This window comes from Egretta garzetta, unplaced genomic scaffold (genome assembly GCF_000687185.1).
Source record: "Egretta garzetta isolate BGI_Z169 unplaced genomic scaffold, ASM68718v1 scaffold5, whole genome shotgun sequence".
Lineage (NCBI taxonomy): Eukaryota > Metazoa > Chordata > Aves > Pelecaniformes > Ardeidae > Egretta > Egretta garzetta.
This window is the reverse complement of record NW_009259707.1, coordinates 1,137,390-1,156,576: the sequence shown is the minus strand read 5'-3', so window position 1 is coordinate 1,156,576 and position 19,187 is coordinate 1,137,390. Positions and strand designations below refer to the sequence as shown.

General features: G+C 42.6%; 1 protein-coding gene across 1 annotated transcript in view; it reads right to left on the bottom strand.

The window, feature by feature from the left end:
- Positions 1–674: 674 nt before the first annotated feature.
- The window catches only part of EDAR (ectodysplasin A receptor), a 25,909-nt gene continuing 7,396 nt past the window's right edge, over positions 675–19,187 (bottom strand). Inside the window, exons 4-11 of the mRNA XM_009638918.1 lie at positions 19,043–19,128; positions 8,632–8,718; positions 7,352–7,480; positions 7,189–7,263; positions 6,494–6,566; positions 5,396–5,555; positions 2,376–2,436; positions 675–994 (exon numbers count right to left, since the gene is read on the bottom strand). Of these exons, the coding sequence (XP_009637213.1) occupies positions 675–994; positions 2,376–2,436; positions 5,396–5,555; positions 6,494–6,566; positions 7,189–7,263; positions 7,352–7,480; positions 8,632–8,718; positions 19,043–19,128 (991 nt within the window). The remainder of the gene's footprint in view (positions 995–2,375; positions 2,437–5,395; positions 5,556–6,493; positions 6,567–7,188; positions 7,264–7,351; positions 7,481–8,631; positions 8,719–19,042; positions 19,129–19,187) is intronic.

Here is a 19,187-nt window from a genome sequence, read left to right as displayed (position 1 = left end):
GTGGAGCAAGAGTGCATTTACGTGCATTATGTACAGCGTTTTGAAGCACTTCAAATTATGTTGACTCTTTTTTTCATATAGTATAGTTAGTTAATCTGAGGACTGTGTATATACACCTATGCACATACTTCTAGATTCAACAAACCCATACCAAGTACAGAAAATGAAACCGGTTACGTATTAAGTGTGTTAAAGCCAATATAGAAATGTACGTGCCTCATGTATTAACTGGTGCGGTAGCTGTGGTACTGCTTTCGACTGTGACTATTAAGCCATTGAAGGGAGCCCTAAGAGACAGGAATATTTTCAGAGAGCAGTTCAATGGCTTTCCTGAAGGCCAGGCGGGAAGGGTATCGGCAGGGTTGTCTGCACATGGACTCATACACAGACTGCAAAATGGGTGTTTGTGTGTCCGCTTATTATCAGTCATCACGTAACGTGATGGCTTTGTTTAATGGCGTGTTTCATACCTAGCTTCTTGGGACATTTCTGCTGAAGGTGTGTAACTTCACTTTTTTTTTTTTGAAGTCAAAGAAAATGGCTTCCCATCGGTTATCAGGAGCGATTATGTAGAAAAAATATCATCGGTCTTTTGTCCAAAGTCTTTGACATGGCACTTGCTGGAATCATGGCTCTTGCAGGTGATCTGGAAGCACAGGTCCCAGGCAGGCACGTCAGGAGGTCCCTGCTGGTTCAGGAGCAGGCATTGCTTGTGCCCACTCCAGAATATCCGCACACAAGGATTCGACAGCATCCAGCCGCTCGATTTGCACCAGTTTGGTTAGCAGTTCTGGGATGCTGTAACCTGCCGTGCTGATGCGATCAAATAGCTGCATGCCATCTGTCATACCACCTATCTCATCTCTCTTCAGTCCAAAGCTCTCGGCAAGGTGACGCCACGTTTTCACGATGGCTTTTTCTGTGTTGTAGGTCGAGCTGAGCATTCGGCTGGTCTTCTCCAGGCAATCAAATGGCAGCTCCGTAGGGCTCAGACCTGCAAAGTGAGGTGTTTCTTGTCAGACGTCTCCGTGCATGAGTCTTGACTATTCAAGACGTTTATTAATGTACTACAGTATATACTGTTAGCAATAAGCACAGCTGAAATCTTTAAGTGATCGTCCATGTCTAGCTTCAAAGTTATTGCTGTACATTACCAAATTAATTCTTCCTAGCGACAGCAGGGTACAACAGTTAGGGTAAAAAATTGTCTGGGAAAGAAGCATTAGACGGGTTGTATGAATTCCCATGGCACTGCCCCTTCCTTCAACAATTGACTAGCTGTTAGAAAAAGTATATTACAACCGTATCCCTAGTGAGCAGCTCCATTAATACACCTCTGCACGCCAGGCGCAGTGTTTGAGCTCGAGAGACAGCTCTGACCCTTCCCTGAGTCTGTCACCAGCAGCTGCTGTAACATCTCTGTAATTGAAAGTTGCCCATGTAGGAATGGGAGGAGTGAGGTGAAGCAATGATGCCAGATGCTTGCAAGCATAGAAGTCCCCGCAAGTGCTCAACTGTCATTACTCTCACTGAATCTCTAGAGAGGATTTAACATTCATCCTGTGGGGAAAAAGCTATTTTTTCTCCTGGACATTTTTTCTACATATTCATGGTCACAGAATAGAGGAGAGAATCAGCTACAGCATTTTTCCAAAACTAGTCTTTTGCTTCTGTCGTTTTCCTGCTTCATACTCCACAGCAGTAATTTGGTGGGAGACAGAGCTCCCTGAACCACGGAAAACTCAGAAGCACCCGCACACGCGTGCACACAAAGTGTGTGTGTGTCTGGGGGAGGAGGGTAAGTGCAGTCATGTCTTCTGTTCTGCGGGGAGATTAATTCCTGTCTCTTCTGCCAAAACAGTCCAGGCAGCCAAGTGGTAAACAGGTTTGAAACACTTAAAACACTGACTGACTGACTTGGAAACTCCACTTTTTGTCATGAGAAGAGGGACAGCATTTAAAGAAGCAGAGTAGGTTGAGACTTGTGCCTGAAATACAGTCCTGACCCTCCCCAAATCACCCTTCTGTATTTGGAACTAATTTTTATCTATTGTCCAAGGGACTAACCAAACAAATTGAACAGGTTTCCCCTCGATGAGGAACACGAGAGTGCTTCTCCACAGCCTGGTCTATGTGCGTGTCCCACCCATGACCCCACGCCACCCTCCCCGCTCTCGGTCGGAAGGAAGGGCAGCTCTGGGGCCAGGGCACCACCGTGCTTCCTGGCAAGCGAGCACAAAGCCGCCTCCGGAGTGTCTTTTCTGGGTTGGGACTTTCCCCTTTCCGTAGGAAGGCAGAGGCCGTTCTTATTTTATAGTGAATGCTTGTGATCTAATTTTGTGCTGTTAGTATAGGTGCAAGTTTTGGGCACTCACCTTCCGCAACGTCGCATACGTTAGCATACACGTCCAGTATCTTTTTCCTTCGACTCTGAATCTAAAGGAGAAGATTTTTTATTTCATTAATTTTTCAGTCACGGGAGCAAACCATTAGCAGACAGCAGTGGAAAACCTGTGGGAGATCTTCATTTCATGGTGCTAGGTGTTATCACATAATGTCCTCAAGGGTCCCTTTTGAAGACTCAAAGAAAAGGACAGAGCAATTGTTCCATGAAGCACAAACCTATTTCTGATTTCACTTTCGACTGCTAGAGATCTTTCTTTCCATCTTCTAATCTTTTTTTTAGATCAATTACTTTTCTGCTCCACGTGTTTGTGTATCTTATTTCTCTTTCAGACTGAAGCAAAACTCCTGACAAGACAAATTCAATAAATACCATGCATACAGGCAATTAATGCAGGGATGTCCAGGTAAACCAGGACAGGACTGGCCTCAAGGAATTAAATTCAGACTGAAATTGCCTTCTTCCAGTAATCTAAGAGGACTGTAGACAAGGGGATCTTCCTTTCTGTCTTTTGACGTAGAACTGCTTACTAATTAAATGTATTTTCTTCCATGATATATTGCCTGTTTAATCTGAAGCATTTTACAGATAGATAAAAAAAAAATAAATCAGTGAAGCTTTGGACAGGGAAAATCTGAGGTCTGGGGTGCTCTAGTCATTTTTGACAAGAAAGAAACTCAGACTGAAAACCTGACATTTTCCAAGCTGAAAATGGACATTTTGATACCGTGTCAGTTAGCAAAAATATTCTCAAGGTTTGGCTTTGAATCCAATGTGGACTGAAAACAAATGTCAAAATGTCATGAGTTCTCAGGGACTGGAATTGTCATCCCTCTGCCAGCTCTCATTAGGACTGAGCTTTCTGAAAAGCTGTCTTTTTGATAGGGCTCTAGCATCACCTCGACAAGTTCACTGCTTTCCACTGCAAGCCAGGCTAGAAAAAAAGCTCTGCTTTCACTATTTTGTTTTGCAGAAAGATTTTCCTCATTTTATTTGGGCTCTAAAGGGCAAGGCACATCAATGACTTGGATTAACGGCCTTGCAGCTGGAGACCACAAAGTGGCTGCTCCACCCCAACACAGCTCCCAGGTGCAGAACCTGTGCAAGGCTGTTGTAGCACAGGGCAATGCAATGCAGGCACTCATTGTTGCTCACTAATTGCCGCTCATCGTTAGTGCAGACACTAATTGTTGTATATACCATTATATTTTTGGCATAATTTACATGTGCTTAACTGGGTGTGTTTCTATTGGAGGCTTGGATTAGCTGTTTCAGAACCTTGTAAACAGGAAATTTTCTTTTGATGGGATTTATTAAAATTCCTCCTAAGCAAACTATTAGATGCTTATTTTCATTCTCCTCTCATTTTTAGGACAAGGAGGGAGGTTAAATAATTCCATGCCCATGAAGAATTACTCAGGATGCTCTCTTGACCAGAGACAGAAGATGGGGGATTTGTAAAGCTTACGCTGAAAGCAAAGAGGTAAAGTTGAGCCTGACGATCCTCCATGTGGTAGTTCACTGCATAAGGGTTTCTGTTCTAACGAGGAAGGAGCAGACTTGGATAAGAGCAGGCATTCAACTTTCTTTACCCTCATCCAACAGCTACTTAATACTCTTTCCTGCACTAGAAGTGTTACTTAATCTCCAGCCTCAAGCAAATTACTTCTTTTCAACTTCTGGCAACTGGCTTAATTGTGAAATCTTAGGTATGGAGGAGAGGATCTTGATGCATCCTGCACTTCCATTGAAAACTTTGTCTTCAGCCTCGTCAGCCGGCTTCAGTCCATGAGGAGTACGTTAGAACAGAAGGTCTGGAAGAAATAGTTTGTGCTTCAGATGTGCTTATGAACTATCTATCTAAATCACTCTGGAGAAGATACCTATTATATACGGTCTTTAGAAGGTAAGCCACTTCTTATTAAATGTTCTGATTTCATGCACACCCAACCTGTGTTATCCAGTTTCAAGCCAGTGCACGCAGAAGTATGATAAAGTTGGATATTTAGAGAGACTTCAGAAAACTGAATTTTAAAATGTGAGCATTGGACTAGCAAGTTATTTTCAGATGGTCACAACTGTCTACAACTCAAAAAATGTTTCTCTTGTGTTGAGACCGTGTCTGGTCTCAGCTGAAAAATGAGAAAGTTTCATCTGAACCAGCCCAACAATTTAAAACATGAAAAGATGCATTTTCAACCCTTTTTATTCTTAAAAGCTATATGATGTTTGATATTAATGATGCCATTTTGTCCTAGGTATTGCCATTTTTAAATTATTTTTGAAGTACTAGAAACATAAAAAATATCTAAGCAGACACTTTCTTTTTAAGGATAGTTTCATGTTAATATAAACTAAAAAGTTGTGTGGATGAGGCGTGGCCTTAACTATGCCTTGAAATGCTCCAAGCGAGATAAAATGCCCCAAGCAGCAACAGCATCCTTCAGAGTACAGGAGAGCCCTTCAAAGCGCGTGTCTGTTTTTCAAAATTATACAAAATTATACAAAGCACAACACCAGATGTTATTGAAAAGTCTGTGGCATGGAAATACCGATGCTACTGGGTCAAGGTACTCGGGTGTTATGCTGCCGTATGAAGCCAGCCATGCTGTTGCATTATTTTTCTGTCTTGAAATGTTTGTGGTAAATGTAGCATAGTTGTATTAGCATTAGCTATATTGGGGGTTTGCTGTTGTTTGGTTTTTCTTTCTTTAGACTACAAAATATAATACTCAAAAATCAAATTTATTACTTTTGTAGGACATCTTGTTTTCAGCCCTGAAGAAGCCAAACTATTCTATGATTCTATTATATACATATATATATATATATATGCCACTATGCAAAGGAGATTCTATAATAAATTTGTCTGGAGAAGCTCTTGTAAATTAGTCTGATCTGCACTAGGGGTGATAGTTTGTATATTGTTTTCTTTAAAAAAACCCAACACTGAAAAATCCTCTCAATTTTTAAAACTCAAAATAGCCTTACCCCAGTTGATTTATTGCTTGTAGAAGATTTATCTCTTGCCAAATTCACTAAAGATAACAAGCATCTCTCTGGAGTCCCTTGCTTGTCAACTGCAGCTTCTTCATCACTATCCATACTACGACTTAAAAGTCGTTCATTCTCAGAAGAGGCATCGTTTTCACTGTAAAATGAAGGATACGGTTATCTTAGTGAAGTGTCTTATAGGCTGACTCCAATCATCTCCTTTTTGCTATCCTATAGTAATGGAATAAAAGTGTTTTCCATTTTTTAAAATGCCTTTCCTCCAAAATCCTGTGAATGTAACTGCATTCACCTGCCCAGGGTGTATGTACAGAGCCCACCAAGTTACACAGACACGTATATCTGGCAAAAATCCTTTTATAGGACTGAGGACAGTGTTTAGCCCACCTTAACCGTGTTACCCAGCCAGGTTTGGCTGCCAGGCAGACACAAAGTGAGGAAACTACCACACCGTGCCACCCTCATGACGCTACAGACAAGGACTTTCCTTAAGACCCTGAGCAGCTATTTTTGCTCCTCCTGCTTGAAAGTGAAGGAGAATCTTACTGAGGGCGTGTATGTGAGAGCAGCACTCAGGTCCCAGAAATGGACCTCTCAAAAGAGGAGATGGAGCCCCAAGAGCTGGTTGCAGAGGGAGTGAGGAGGACACAGGTTTCTCTTTGGAAATTTCTGTCATCCCCTCTTAGAAACCAGAGGAGGAGAAGGCTGCTAAGGCTCCTAGTCTTTCCCCTGCTGCAGCAAACTGCCAGCATACCCATCTGATTCCTGGTTATCTCTGTAAAAGGTTGAAAGCCCAGGGGCAGCACAGGGGTCTGAAGTGGGCTGCGACCTGGACCACGTAGTGCTCTAGGTGAAGGTTTTAAGATAAGGTGGCCATGGTCACTTTAGCTCTGCCAGAAACTCTTAGCAGCTGTGACTTTCCCATCAACAGGTTATTCCTTGGTCTGTCAGCCTTGGAAATGTTGGCACTAGTTACTTCTGTTTTGTTCTTCATGTATTGCTCTGCACCAGGATGAATGGTGACCATGTCCCTCCTCCACTTCAGTCAAACTGGAAGTATGTTTGTCCTTTACTCACCTTTTAACGGCCTTAGCTGGAGTTGCTGTAAGTTTTTCAAACTCTTCTTTCTCAGAGAATATCACAACATTATCTGTAGATCAACGATTAAAGAAATTGAAATTGGTGATGAGTTTCCAAACCAGTGTTCTCTCTCAGGAGCTCATTCTGCTGGCAACCTTACTGCAAACATAATACTCTCTGATACCTTCTTAATTGCTATCAGAGGATTAAGTGACATACTGGAAGTAAGGAGGCTGTAGCGAGGTGGGTGTTGGTCTCTTCTCCCAAGTAATGGGAGATAGGATGAGGGGAAACAGCCTCAACTTGTGCCAGGGGACGTTTAGGTTGGACATTAGGAAAAATTTGCTCTTAGGAAAGGGCTGTCAAGCATTAGAATGGGCTGCCCAGGGAAGTGGTCGAGTCCCCATCCCTGGAGGTATTTAAAAGCTGGGCAGACGAGGTGCTTAGGGACAGGGTTTAGTGGTGGGATGGCAGGGTTAGGTTAACGGTTGGACTTGATGATCCTAAAGGTCTTTTCCAACCTAAATGATTCTATGATTCTAAGTACAAAAACTATTATACACAACGCTTTAGTAAACTGATGTGGACTTTATACAATTCAAAGGAGAAATTGTAATTAAGAGAAATGCATTAGGGGTATTTTAGCCCAATGTTGTCTTGGACAGAAAAAGCAAAACTAAAGCAACTTATACCTTGCACTTCTTTCTTCTCTTCTTGTGTGCTAGCCTGAGCTTCGACATTTTTTACTGAGTGGCTCTTGCAACAGGCTAGGATACAAAAATATAACACTAATTATTCCCAGAAGCTATCTAAAAATAGCATTTGCAGCTAAAATTTCATGTGCTGAACAATTACCTTGAGCAGAAGGTTTTGTTTTCACAATGTAAAACATGATGATGAGGACGATGGCAATAGCCATTATGAAGATGGTTGACATTGCAATTATAAGAGCTGTAGCCAGATGTCCTTGTCCTGAAAGATCTGCTGGAATAAACAAAAAAAAAATGTTTTCATAAAGGAGCAACTCAGGATCTGAGAATAGTTAACAGTTTGTGGTCTGCTCTACACTTACCTATTGTTTACTCGTTTAGTTGATCTGAGTCTGGGTTACTTGTTAAGCATTGAAAAACTTAAGTGTTATATCTCAAAGGTGAACTTATTAACCATTTTTCAAAATTGTAACATTTACGCTCCAAGAACCAGTTAACAGTATTCATAAAAATATTTGATGATATGATCCATCAGATACAAAGATGTAGGAAATTATATTACCTGCTAATAATATAGGAAGCTATATGTAAGGAAGAGTAGCAACTTTCCTAATGCTGTATTCTGTGAAGCAGCATTGAAGAGAAAAAAAAAACAAACAAAAACCAACCGGGATGAGAGCTAAAATGACTGTTGATAACCATGGCTGCCTCAAAAGCTTTGCGGTAAAAAGGAGAACAAAATGCCTATGTGGAAGGACTGATGTTTTTCTCACCGAGACTTAAAATGCAGCATGGCTAGAAGGTGAATTTAAAATAACATATGTGAAAAGGTATTCAGAAGCAGCATTTGGATGCAAAAGACTAGAACTGAAAAGCCACAAAAGGATGCAGAAAATGACAGATATGCTAAAATGCACGAAAACTTTAGTTTTTCTGAAAACCTGATCCTCACGGTCACATTTCCAGACAGTACCGGGAAGATCAGCATTGTGGGTATCTCACTAAATGCATCTTTCCCGTTGTGTCTTCTCAGGTTCACATATTTCTAAAACCTAATAAGCATGCTGGAGAACTGTTTATGTTCAACAGACTGGCCATATTTGTGCATTAAATAATTTTCACCAGTCTAAGCTAAGCTTTGCTGAGGCATAGTGCCATTTCTGTATGGCTACAAATAATGAGCTAAATTTATTGCTGGCATTACTGAGTACAGCTCAAATCCATTATCAGCCCATCTGACTAAAACAGCGGTGCTGATTAACCAGGAAGCAAAAATTCATTCTGAATTATTTTCAACAGCAGTTTTAGAAGTCTGGAAATAGTGGCAATGAAATTCACAATAGATCTTTTCAGTTTGGTTGCACTTCGCTGCTGCTATTTTCAAAACAAACAGCTGCTCAATTAAATCCGTGACTGCGTTCTTACCTTTGTGAGCGTGCTGGTAAGGCGAGAAAGTGCTTGTGCCAGAGGTACTTGGGAAAATGGCTGAAATGCCAGAGGCAGCCCCCGCACCTGCAATATAAACAGAAACACCATGAACTTCCACGGTTATGTTGTCCAGTCAAAGCAATAGCTTGGCCCAAGTAAACAGAGTCTTTACTTAGCTTGATTGCATTTCTGTCATGTTGAAAATTGTGTTATGGGATACATTTTTGCATAGCATCTATAGGAGGGGGAAGAAGACAAAGCTCCGGTTATGAGCGGTTATGAACTTAGAAGAAACCCAAGCATCTTCAGACACACACACAGGGCTGACTGTTACACATAGATTCCCATATTACAGATCCATCCTGGGTAGCAGAAGGATTTCCAGGATCCAGTTGATGACTCAAACTGTTTACAACCCCCCTGCTCCATTATTTGCAACTGCAGATCCCAAATCCCAGCTGGTAGATTCATCAAATCAGTGCTTCTCACAAGCATCCTTCACTAGCAGGGCCACTGTGAAACTCTGATGGTATGCAAACCCCCATGGCACCACAGGAAACCCTAGGAAAGGTGACAGTGTTGAACACCATTCTGTGCAATGGAGCCATACTATGGTAAAAGGGAATATTAGAATTTCCTGCAACCTAGCTGGGCAGTACATTTCTTATGATTCCCCCTGTCAGCCCAAATCTATGTCCTGAGGAGGGAGGAAATCCACAAAAACAGCGAAATGAAGACCTTAAAGGAACACTCCCCGCTGGCAGAGGCATGAGATTGTCCAACAGCGGTTTCCATGTCTAAATTCTACAGTTAAGTTTAAAAGTTAATATTAATCTTTCAGATGGTATCATACACCAGGTTTTCAAAGCAGTAAACGAAGTCATAAGTTAACATATTTTGGCAATACCAGGCAACATTGAATGGTATTGGGAATAAGGCTGTTGATCAGAATGCTTTCATACAGGACGGTGTTGGCATAGCGTTCCAAAACAAAATAAAAACATGACGCTTGGGAGAAAACATTCTCATCATTCTCAAATAATCTTTAACATCACTGATAAGCAGGTTATGCAAACAATTACTATTAACGGGCACTGAAAAACATCTTCTGGCTTGGAGGGGGTATGAAACCCCTCCTGCCTTGTATTAGCTGTCTATGGAGAAATTCCAGTGATAATTAAATTCAGCAGACCTAAAGGCAAAAGACTGTCCCAGTCATCTGGTAAGGCACACGCAGCACAGGGTCCACAAGCTAGTTTGGCAACTAGAGGAGCTGAGAACTAACCATGCCATTCTTCTGACCTAGTAAATATTACCAGAAATTAAACCCACCAGGTAAACTCAACGGGAAATCAAGTAGTCTGGAACGGTCTGAGAAACGTTCCATGGTTAAGAACAAAACAATATGCATGTCCTTCAAATTAAGAGGAATGTTTTCTAAAAAGAAAAAAAAAAAGCATTACCTAACATAAAAAGTGGCTGCATGTAGTGAATGAGAAATGTATGCTCTTAAAGTGGCCACGGAGTATGAGTTGCAGATGTCTTCAAAAGAGATTTTCTTTAACAATGGTAAAACTTCTTTCAAACCTCATTTGTTGGAAGGAAATGGATTCATTTATTATAACTGCATTTTTTTTTCGAACTGAAGAACCCTTTTCATAAAGTTTTAAATATACTAATTTGTTAACTCAGATGCTTTTCATATTATGTAAATGACAGGCAGATTACGTAAATCTTGCCTCTGGTCCCTTCTCCGTGCCAGACTTCCTTCCAAGAAGAATTAGTTACGAACTCCAGAAACTGCAATATAGCGGTAGAGCTTCTAGATAGCAGTTGATGAAGATGTCACCTTCATGTAATGGACATAAAAGACAGGTAATCTGTGAATTTTTCATCAGTTCTTCACAAAACTGAAGCGAGTCACTCTTGGCCTCGACCTGTAGATTTACTCATCATGGCTGGACAACGGAGGAAATTTAGTAAACAGCCAGTGCTGTAGCCCAATACTTTCCTTCGCATCCACAGCTACTCAGCTTACGCCTATCCTCGCAGTCCCCCCGGCAAATCCAATTACAGGCAATTGCAACTCCGTGCAGTTCTTGCAAGCTGCAACAAGTCAACAATAGCTTTTCTGGCACTGCCTTTCAGCCAACGCGGGCAAGCCGCGCAGCTTTGTCTGCGTGGGGTTTACCTAACAAGCTGCAGCTCGTCTCCTCCCTAAGCAAGTTTTATCAAACACCCCTCTCTCTCTCTTTTCCTTCATCTGAAATACACGGCCATTGAAGTATTTCCGCCGAATCCATCTGTCAGTCGTCTGGTAGTGTTAACCTCATGGTTTTTGCCTGTCTGTGGAAGGAAGTAGAGCCTTCCACTGGGGGCAGTCAGGCAGCACAGGAACGGTGAGGAGCAAAGCCATCCGTTCTTCATTCAGCATCATTGTCCCGCTTCACCCAGCTCTACCCCACAGCAGGGTACGGCACGTTGCCCCCACCATGCACGCACGCACGCACGCACACACACAAGGCTCTCCCGTGCACAAGAGTGAGCACCTTCAGCTCCGGAGCCTCCGTGCGGAATTTTCTTTGAGTTGCATGGGAATGGGGCCACTTTTTGTTCTGTAGTGCCTGTCATGGCGAAATCAAGGCTGGTGCTAGAACATGATGGCCTCTTACATATGCCTAGGTGGGAGTTAGTCATTATGCATATTTTAAGCCTATTATCAAATTTAATAATTTGGCATATTCATTATGAGCCAAGATTTTTCTTTAGATGTGGCTTAAAAGAAAATGCCAATTCGTGCACCTGTGCTGCAAGAGGAACCAAAAATGCCAGCTTCTGCAGAAGCTGAGCTCATATCGGTTTTGTGTCAGCAAAAAAGAAACAGAACTGGTGAACTGGTCGCTGCTGCTTTTCCCCAGTCCAGCAGGACACCATGACTGCAGCGCCAGTTGTTCCTGTGCACAGCCCGTTTTGCGTCCCAGTCACATTATTAATTCTGGTTACAATAGAGGTGACACTTGCATAATCTATAAAGACATAGATATAGTTCAGGCAGAGACATCCCAAGGTGCTACAGCACAACATAAGGAAACAACTCTATTTTAAGCACAAAAAAAAAAAAAAAAAAAAGACTGATGGCTGTAATATAGCTGTACAAAAGAGTGGTTTATATTCCTAGACACCTGTAAGTAATATTGTAGGAATGTGATAAAGACATTAGGAAAGAAGTTTATCACTGAAGTTTGGTCAGCTTTTGCTTTATAAATGTTTTTATTCAAAAATTGTAGTTTGGTTATAACTTTCTTGGAGCCTGAATGCAGTTTCTTTTAAAAAACATACTTATTGTTTAAAAGAACAATTGAACTTGTATTCACATTTGAATGTTTGTGGGGTTTTTAGCTCAAAAGATACCTTTAAGTTGAATTGCCATGCAGTCAGCCTTTTGTCCTCATAGCAAATGAAGTCTGGGCAATAAAATAATTTTTTTTTTTGTTTCCAGGAACCTTTCTGCCTCATGAAACAGGGCTGTTACAGTTGTTCATGTGCCTCAAGACAGATTTACAGTAAGACGTGGTGAACAAAACTACCAGATTTGTGAGAGGAGGAGGGCACAGGGAGGGGAGGTTTTACCAACATGCCCCCTTGCGGGTGTTTGCGAGCGAATAAAATCTGGTGCAGCAGAGGACCATATGTGCTCCTGACATATGTTGCTGTGGGTGTCAGCTCACTGGTCCATGCAAAGGACGGCTGCTCATAGCTAGCAACAGCTTTTATGGAAGTTTATTTAATACTTGATGACATATTATAAAAATACCCGAAGTGTGTATACAACAGACTATCAGAGTGATCCTGAAAGAAGGCAGCGTTTTAAAATTTGCGCCTGTGTATAGACAGATCTATTTCATGCCACCGAGAGCAGCTTGCTTTCCTCTGGCGCATTCCCCCCTTCCCGCAGCCACGGCCCATTCCTGGCTGGCCCTGGGTCCCCATTGCTGCCAGCCGAGATGCGAGTGCCATCGCTGAGACTTTGTGCTATGGGAGTGAAGTGACATAAAGCACGCAGGCAAATAAATAACAAGCAGCCTGGGAGATGAGATGAAAAATAAATTATATGGAGTTGAAATTCGATAGAAGCAGACATTTTATGGCTGACGAAGTAATCGAAAACCGGATTATAACTAAACCTTGTCATAAATAAAGCCCTAGATATTTAGAAAGTGGAGGTGAGAATTTCCAAATCAATGTAAATCTGTATTCAGGTACTTACATGGGAGGTTTGGTATCAAACTTAAGGAAACCACACTTCATATGGAAGCCCTGCGCACTTGGAAAGTCAGGGAAGCTGCAGCAGCAGTCAAAGCCAAGCCACTCTCTAGGGTGTCTACATATGACTTCAGTAATCAAACATTAAGCAACTCTGAAAATAGTGCAAATCACTGATAACAGAGCATATCCTAGACAGCGGAGGATCGCCTGACTGCTCTTTATTTTACTGTCTTTTAGTTTCAGGGGATATACAGAATACTATATAAGGTGAGTGAATACTTCCTGGAGCCCCAGGTAGTTACTTTGGTTAGTGTAGGGAGTTATTAAACCAGGAAAAGCACGAAGTAAATGAATTCCTGAGATTGAACCTTCTAAAGCTAATGATAGCAAAGTTCCCCCCGACTTTTATTTTCCATCTGGTCATTCTCACTGTAAGTAACCACTACTTTTCAGACACATGAAAGGAAATATTTTATGCTGTTGTGCTCTCTGCAATGTCTTTAACTATTCTATTTCTCTCTCCTTTTATTCTGCCGTGGCAGTGAAGTGGTGATGATTATAGGCCGCGTGGCCTTAGTCGGACAATTTATTTGCATCTGTTGTAGTTTTGTTTAGGATGCACTGGGAGCTGTAATCATCTCACAGTCCTGCAAGGTCATAGGCACACGCCTCATGAATTAAACCTGCCTCCAGGAATTCAGCGTTATTGCCTTTCTCCATGCAACATGAAGGGGATAATTGCCACTTAAACCCTACTACGGTGACTTCAGAAGCATCAAAAGGAAGAGAACGGATGTGCAAGGAGCCCATCTCCCATCTCCCCTGGCCACGGTGGCCAGGCTGTTCCACAGGTGGTGGAAACTCTGCGGGTTTTGCAGCTCGTGAGGCTGGGCCGGGTGATGCTGCAGAAACCTGCAACCTTTCCCAGGGGCAGGTGGTGCTCGCTGAGGGAGCTGCAGCTCCTGCACATGTGAAACCATCAAAGCCATTGGAGATCTCTTTCAGGAGAGCTGTGCTGGGATCAGGTGCCCTCCTGAGCCATACCTGGGCCCAGCTCTCCCAGCAGCTGAAGACAGCAAACCCCATATTTGCTTCTCAGATCCCTCCCCTTGAAGGTTTATGGCTGAGGGCGGCCAATTTTGTCCTAAGATTAGGTTCCTTTCCTAATATAGACAAACCCTAAGGGGATGAGAATTAGGCCATACCACCAGTGAACAATAAAGCACTGCCTTCAACATTTCTCCCATTCCACATGTGAAGAGGAATGGGGTGTTCAGAGATCAAACAACTCAAAAAAAAAAAAAAGTTTGTTAGCTCTAGCTAACAAGCCTATTCATTTGCAAGTGTAATTTGAAACAGAAGGAAAAAAAAAAAAAAAGAGTCCTGATGTTGATCGTATTACAAAAGGACAAAACTGGCAAGGAAAGAAAATTAGTGATATTACAAAGGATGGAGAGTTAAAATAAAAATCTCTGGAAGAACTATTTTTCACTAATACAAGTGGGTTTGGCATTAGGCTTGTTTGTGTTAAGCATTTCAATTAAGGAGGCTGAGTTCTCAGTCTTCAGTACAGGGGTACAGACGGGACCCCCCTGATCACAGCTCGTCACAGGAAGCCGTCAGCCAGTTAGTCAGTTGTTCCGTCTCATCTGTTTAGTCATTTTTTAAGTTCTAACAATAAGATAATAGAAATGATCTTTTCTGTTTCTGGATGCCATTCACTCTCTGGTAATTAAAAAATAACTTGATTACATATGTTTTCCTTTGTTTTCTTTTTTTTTTTAATTTTTTCTAAGCCATCATTGGTAGGTTTTAGACTTAAAAACTTAGGCAGGTTGATTACTGCATGTGTTTTCATATATACAACCAGCAAAAAAGGTGAGAGGAAATAACAGTATTTTGTGCCCACGCACACTTAATGAAGAGCAGATTAAAAAGAAACCCCTCAATCAGTCACTGAAGTCCTCTAGCTCAATAATCTGTGCGTGCAAAAGGGTTTGCATATTTGATGTAATTGTACAACTTCAAGGTAAATGTTCTTTAAGTTTTTGTAGCGGGCTTTGATTTTGTTTTCCTCCATCATTTTTGAACTGGAATGGCAAATATCGAAGTTTGAACAGAAGAGCAGAGTTAACATAATGTAAACTGATAGAGAATTGCAGCTGGTAAAAGACAAAAATCTCTTCTGGCAGTAACTGCACCACTGTGCCAGAGAAGCTCCATGTAGGTTTAACCCTTCTGTCTTTTGCATATACTTTTACGTTGGATAAAAGAAAGAAAACACAACAAAAGCATTCTACCTCGTCAGAGGCCTCAAGTAACTCCAATTCCAGAAGTGTCAACAGAAAATCCAGCACCATTAACTGTGGGAAGCCACATCTTAAAGTGGTTTGGTGCTCATTACCTTCATCCTTTCATAGGAAACCTGTCTCCCCTGCTTTTTGCAGTGCTGCTATTTATCACAGAGGTATCACATCCCAATTTGCTGTCGACAAGGGTCACTGATGGCTCATGATCTGCTTTGTGCACAGCTGAAGGTCTCGCACCTTTGATGTTTGGGCATTGTGCTCCTCTGTGCTTAGCAGACCTGTCCTGAGGCTCCTACACAGCAGACTTGAAGGAGCTGCAAGCTGAGAGCTCAGAAGTCTTACGCAGGTGTTTCACAGTGCACAAGATAGGAAAAACTGAAGCCTTTGTGGCTACGTTTACCCTTTTCCCAGTAAGAAAAAGCTTTCATGCTACACAGCACACATCTTTGTGCTCACTGTGCACAGCCCCTTCCCCGTACGTGCCCATCAGCTGCCGCTGAAGCCTGGTATTCCTCCCAGGCCACAGAACACTATTGCTCTCATCATTCAGTCCAGAGAGAGAGTTTCAACACTGTAGCCTTCTGATATGTTTGCCTCAATTAAATCTCTGACCTCTGTGAAATGTCTCCCTCTCCCCCGACTCTTTTCCATGCTATTTTGTGCTATTTATGTCTTAAGTCCCCCGAGAGTCAAAAAACCCCTAAAAGGTGACACAGGGCCATCAGGGAGTTTCTTTTGCACTTCCAGTCCTCTTTACGCTCATATTTCCAGATGCTGGGACACGGGGCGTTCACCTTCTTTCCTCAGCCATTTCAAGGTTTATTGACTGTGTAAGAGATGAAAGTTGCACAGCAGGCTCTAGGAGTTGAAAGCTGCTTGTTTACCCTTTGATCAAAACCAAATACTTTTCTGCCAGATATAAAGTAACATCAGGCAAATTCTCTGAGGAGGCTTCCATGCAGCTGCACGCGTACCCTATTTCGCCCTCCTTCTGGCCCTCTGTAGCAAGGTATTTGTCCAGCTAAGGAGAGCACCCTTGTCCTCCAACCCTGTCCCAAACATAATGAAGGCCTGAAATGGGATTTATCTGCACTCATTTTTCTGTCTAGAAGTGTAAAGCCAGAGCTTGTCACCCCTGGTTTCCTATTTTTGAGTAATTTGCCACCTTTGTTTCCTTACAACCCGTTGGGTCACCTTTCTCCAGCGCTGTGCCCTATGCAGGACTGTTTGAAGAAAAGGCACCTCTAGGGGAGCAGCACCCTGGCAAAGTTGAGGCTCTTGAGGCTTCCATGATATTTTGAAGTCTCAAGAAAGGAACGGAGGGTGCCTGGGACCTCTTAGAGTTCTCTAAGGCCTTCTGGGTCCTCCACCATGACAGCCAGCAGGGTGAGCAAGGAGCACCATTACACAGAAGTCGTTCTGCGTGAAGGAACCATTCCTACCAAAGAGCTGGCATGATCCTTCAAATGACAGCAACCACATGCTCCCATCAGGGGTGTGTGCTCAGAGCTTGGAATTTGTAAACCTCAAAAAATTATGCGGTTGTGCAACACTGACATGACACCTTTTCTTTGCTCTGACTGGTACAATCTAATGATAGTGAAACATGTGATAAAGACGGTTTATTTCTGATCATTTGCTAATACCAAATTTTATGCCACCTGCCACAACAACAGTGAGCCTTTCAAGAAGCTCCTGTAGCAAGGCCGATTTTCCATCTAGAGTGTGAATTATTGCCTATGAATTAGGGAGCTGCCATCCCAAATAGAGTCCAGAGGTTTAGACATCATAAACCAAATTACCTGAGCTTACTGATTTGAGGGATTTGGATTTTAAGAAGCTTTCCCACTTTTTGAACATTTGTAATCAAATGGTTGGTTTCATAGACTTGATTAAAATGGTAATGTTTACTCTTTCTAGGACTAATGGTTTCCCCTACCTTAGTACCCAGTCAATTTGTTGGTTTATGCACCTGCCTAAATTCCTCCCAAAGTTAATCTATATTTATTCTTGTGTTTGTCTAGTTAAAAATTGCATGTGGTTAATCAGTTGTGCAATTCACACTTTCCTCACAGAACTAAGCACATTATCTATAGTATCTGCCAGATATCCTATAAAAGATGAAGATGTGTTGTTTTTCGAATTGAGTAATAGCCCTAAGATCTTCTGGTACTTCCTCGCCAAATCAGTAAGCTACAACATGTTTGACACCACTAAAAACCCGTTTCAGCACACGTTTGAGACAGGCCATCAGAGCTGAGGAAGTGATTCACTTCTGGCTATCAGCTAGCAGCAGGCACGGATGTATTCCCATCGACGGGGCAGCCAGCCTGCACATGCATGTCAGAGAAGGTGTGTCCGCTTCCTTTCCTCTTTCCATATACCCTCATCTCCCACCGAGACTCCTAACCTCATGTTTCCGCTCACCTCTCCACTTCTTCCCACACCGTACATGCGGGTCCTCCCTAGCAGCCTTTCCTCACCTCCTAATACAAACCTTATCTCACCAAAGTCACTCACCCTCACCCTCTCCCTCCCCTCGCCCACTCCCGCTGTCTCAGGCAGAAGTGCATGTCTCAGGACTGGGGTGGGTTTCTGCAGCCAAGCGGGGTGAGCAGCTTTGCAAAGGACCAGCCCCTTTGCATGCAGACAGCTCAGGGAGATGCCTCCACCCGGGTCGCTAATGCTCACCAGGAGCTCCGTGAGGGGGTAATTACTCCCTGGCTCATCCGAGCTTGCTCCTGATGTTAGGAAAGGTGGTAGCTGTTGGTGACCTATCCTCCTTTGCGGTGGCTCGCAGAGCACCAGTGATACACAGTTCAGTGGCATCTGAATGCAGTTATTGCTATTTATGTACACAAATAAATGCTCGGCGACTTGTGTGTGTGTCAACCTCTGCTTTCCAATCAAGCCGGCAAAATATTGCAATGCTTTTTCATGAAGAAGACTTTTAAAAGAAGAGAACACGGACAGGATTTTGGTTTTAGATGTGTCAGGTTTCTCTGGGGGACTGCCCATTTTTGCCTGTTGTGGGATTGCTTTTTTTTTTTTTAAAGATTTTTCTCCTGATCTGCCCCAGATTCTCTGAGGGGGTGTCAAAGTAAATTGTTCATTCAGAGAGAACCTCATTTTCCCTTTTCTTTTTCGCACTTCCTTTACCCCCTAAAGGAGAAAGCAGTCTTCTGGGAGGTTACATCTGCACTACGGTGCTGGCGTGTGGCTGTCTGTCTGTCCTCTCCCTGGCATGAGGATGGGCAAGCCATCACACACACGTGGTGTGAGAATGAGCAGGTACTGCTAGGGTGTCACACATGCGGGCACACTTTTTTTTTTCTTTCCATTAGTGAACTACAGCTTCATTTGTCGATGAAATCTACAGAATTAGCTCTCTTATCAGTGCTCACTACCACACGTCAGCGTCAACCCTTGTACAGCTCTGAAACCGGAGGACACGGAAAGGTGTGATGCACTTTTACTAGGATCTACAAAGCATCCCGTGTTTTCTTCATAGCTAATCTGAAACTGAATTAAAACAATACACACATTTGTGACCTCCCATACCTACTGGTTAAGTAACCCTAATAAGTCCTGTATGGGATGTCTTAACGGGTGAAAACTGGAGCACAACCGAACAATAGCAGGTTCTGATCTCTCCCCAAATGTTCAGCATTTGCTCCCTTTGGTGGCAAGGCTAGTTGGAAGCAGAAATTGCTTCACTGGAGGCAGACTTATTGTTTGAACCCAATAATCATCTCTGAAAGACTTCCTATTGAGCTTCCAGATGATTCCAAGTCAAAACCAGATGAAATGCACAGAAATTGCCGAACACTTACATTCCTTGGTGTTAGGAGGCGCCAACAAGCACGAGTAGCAAACCATCCCATATATGTTTCGAGGTCTGTTTTCCAGCATGTAGTAACTGAAATGAAGGGCAAGATGAGGCAAAACAGTGTAAATTAATCTGCTACAACTGAGCAT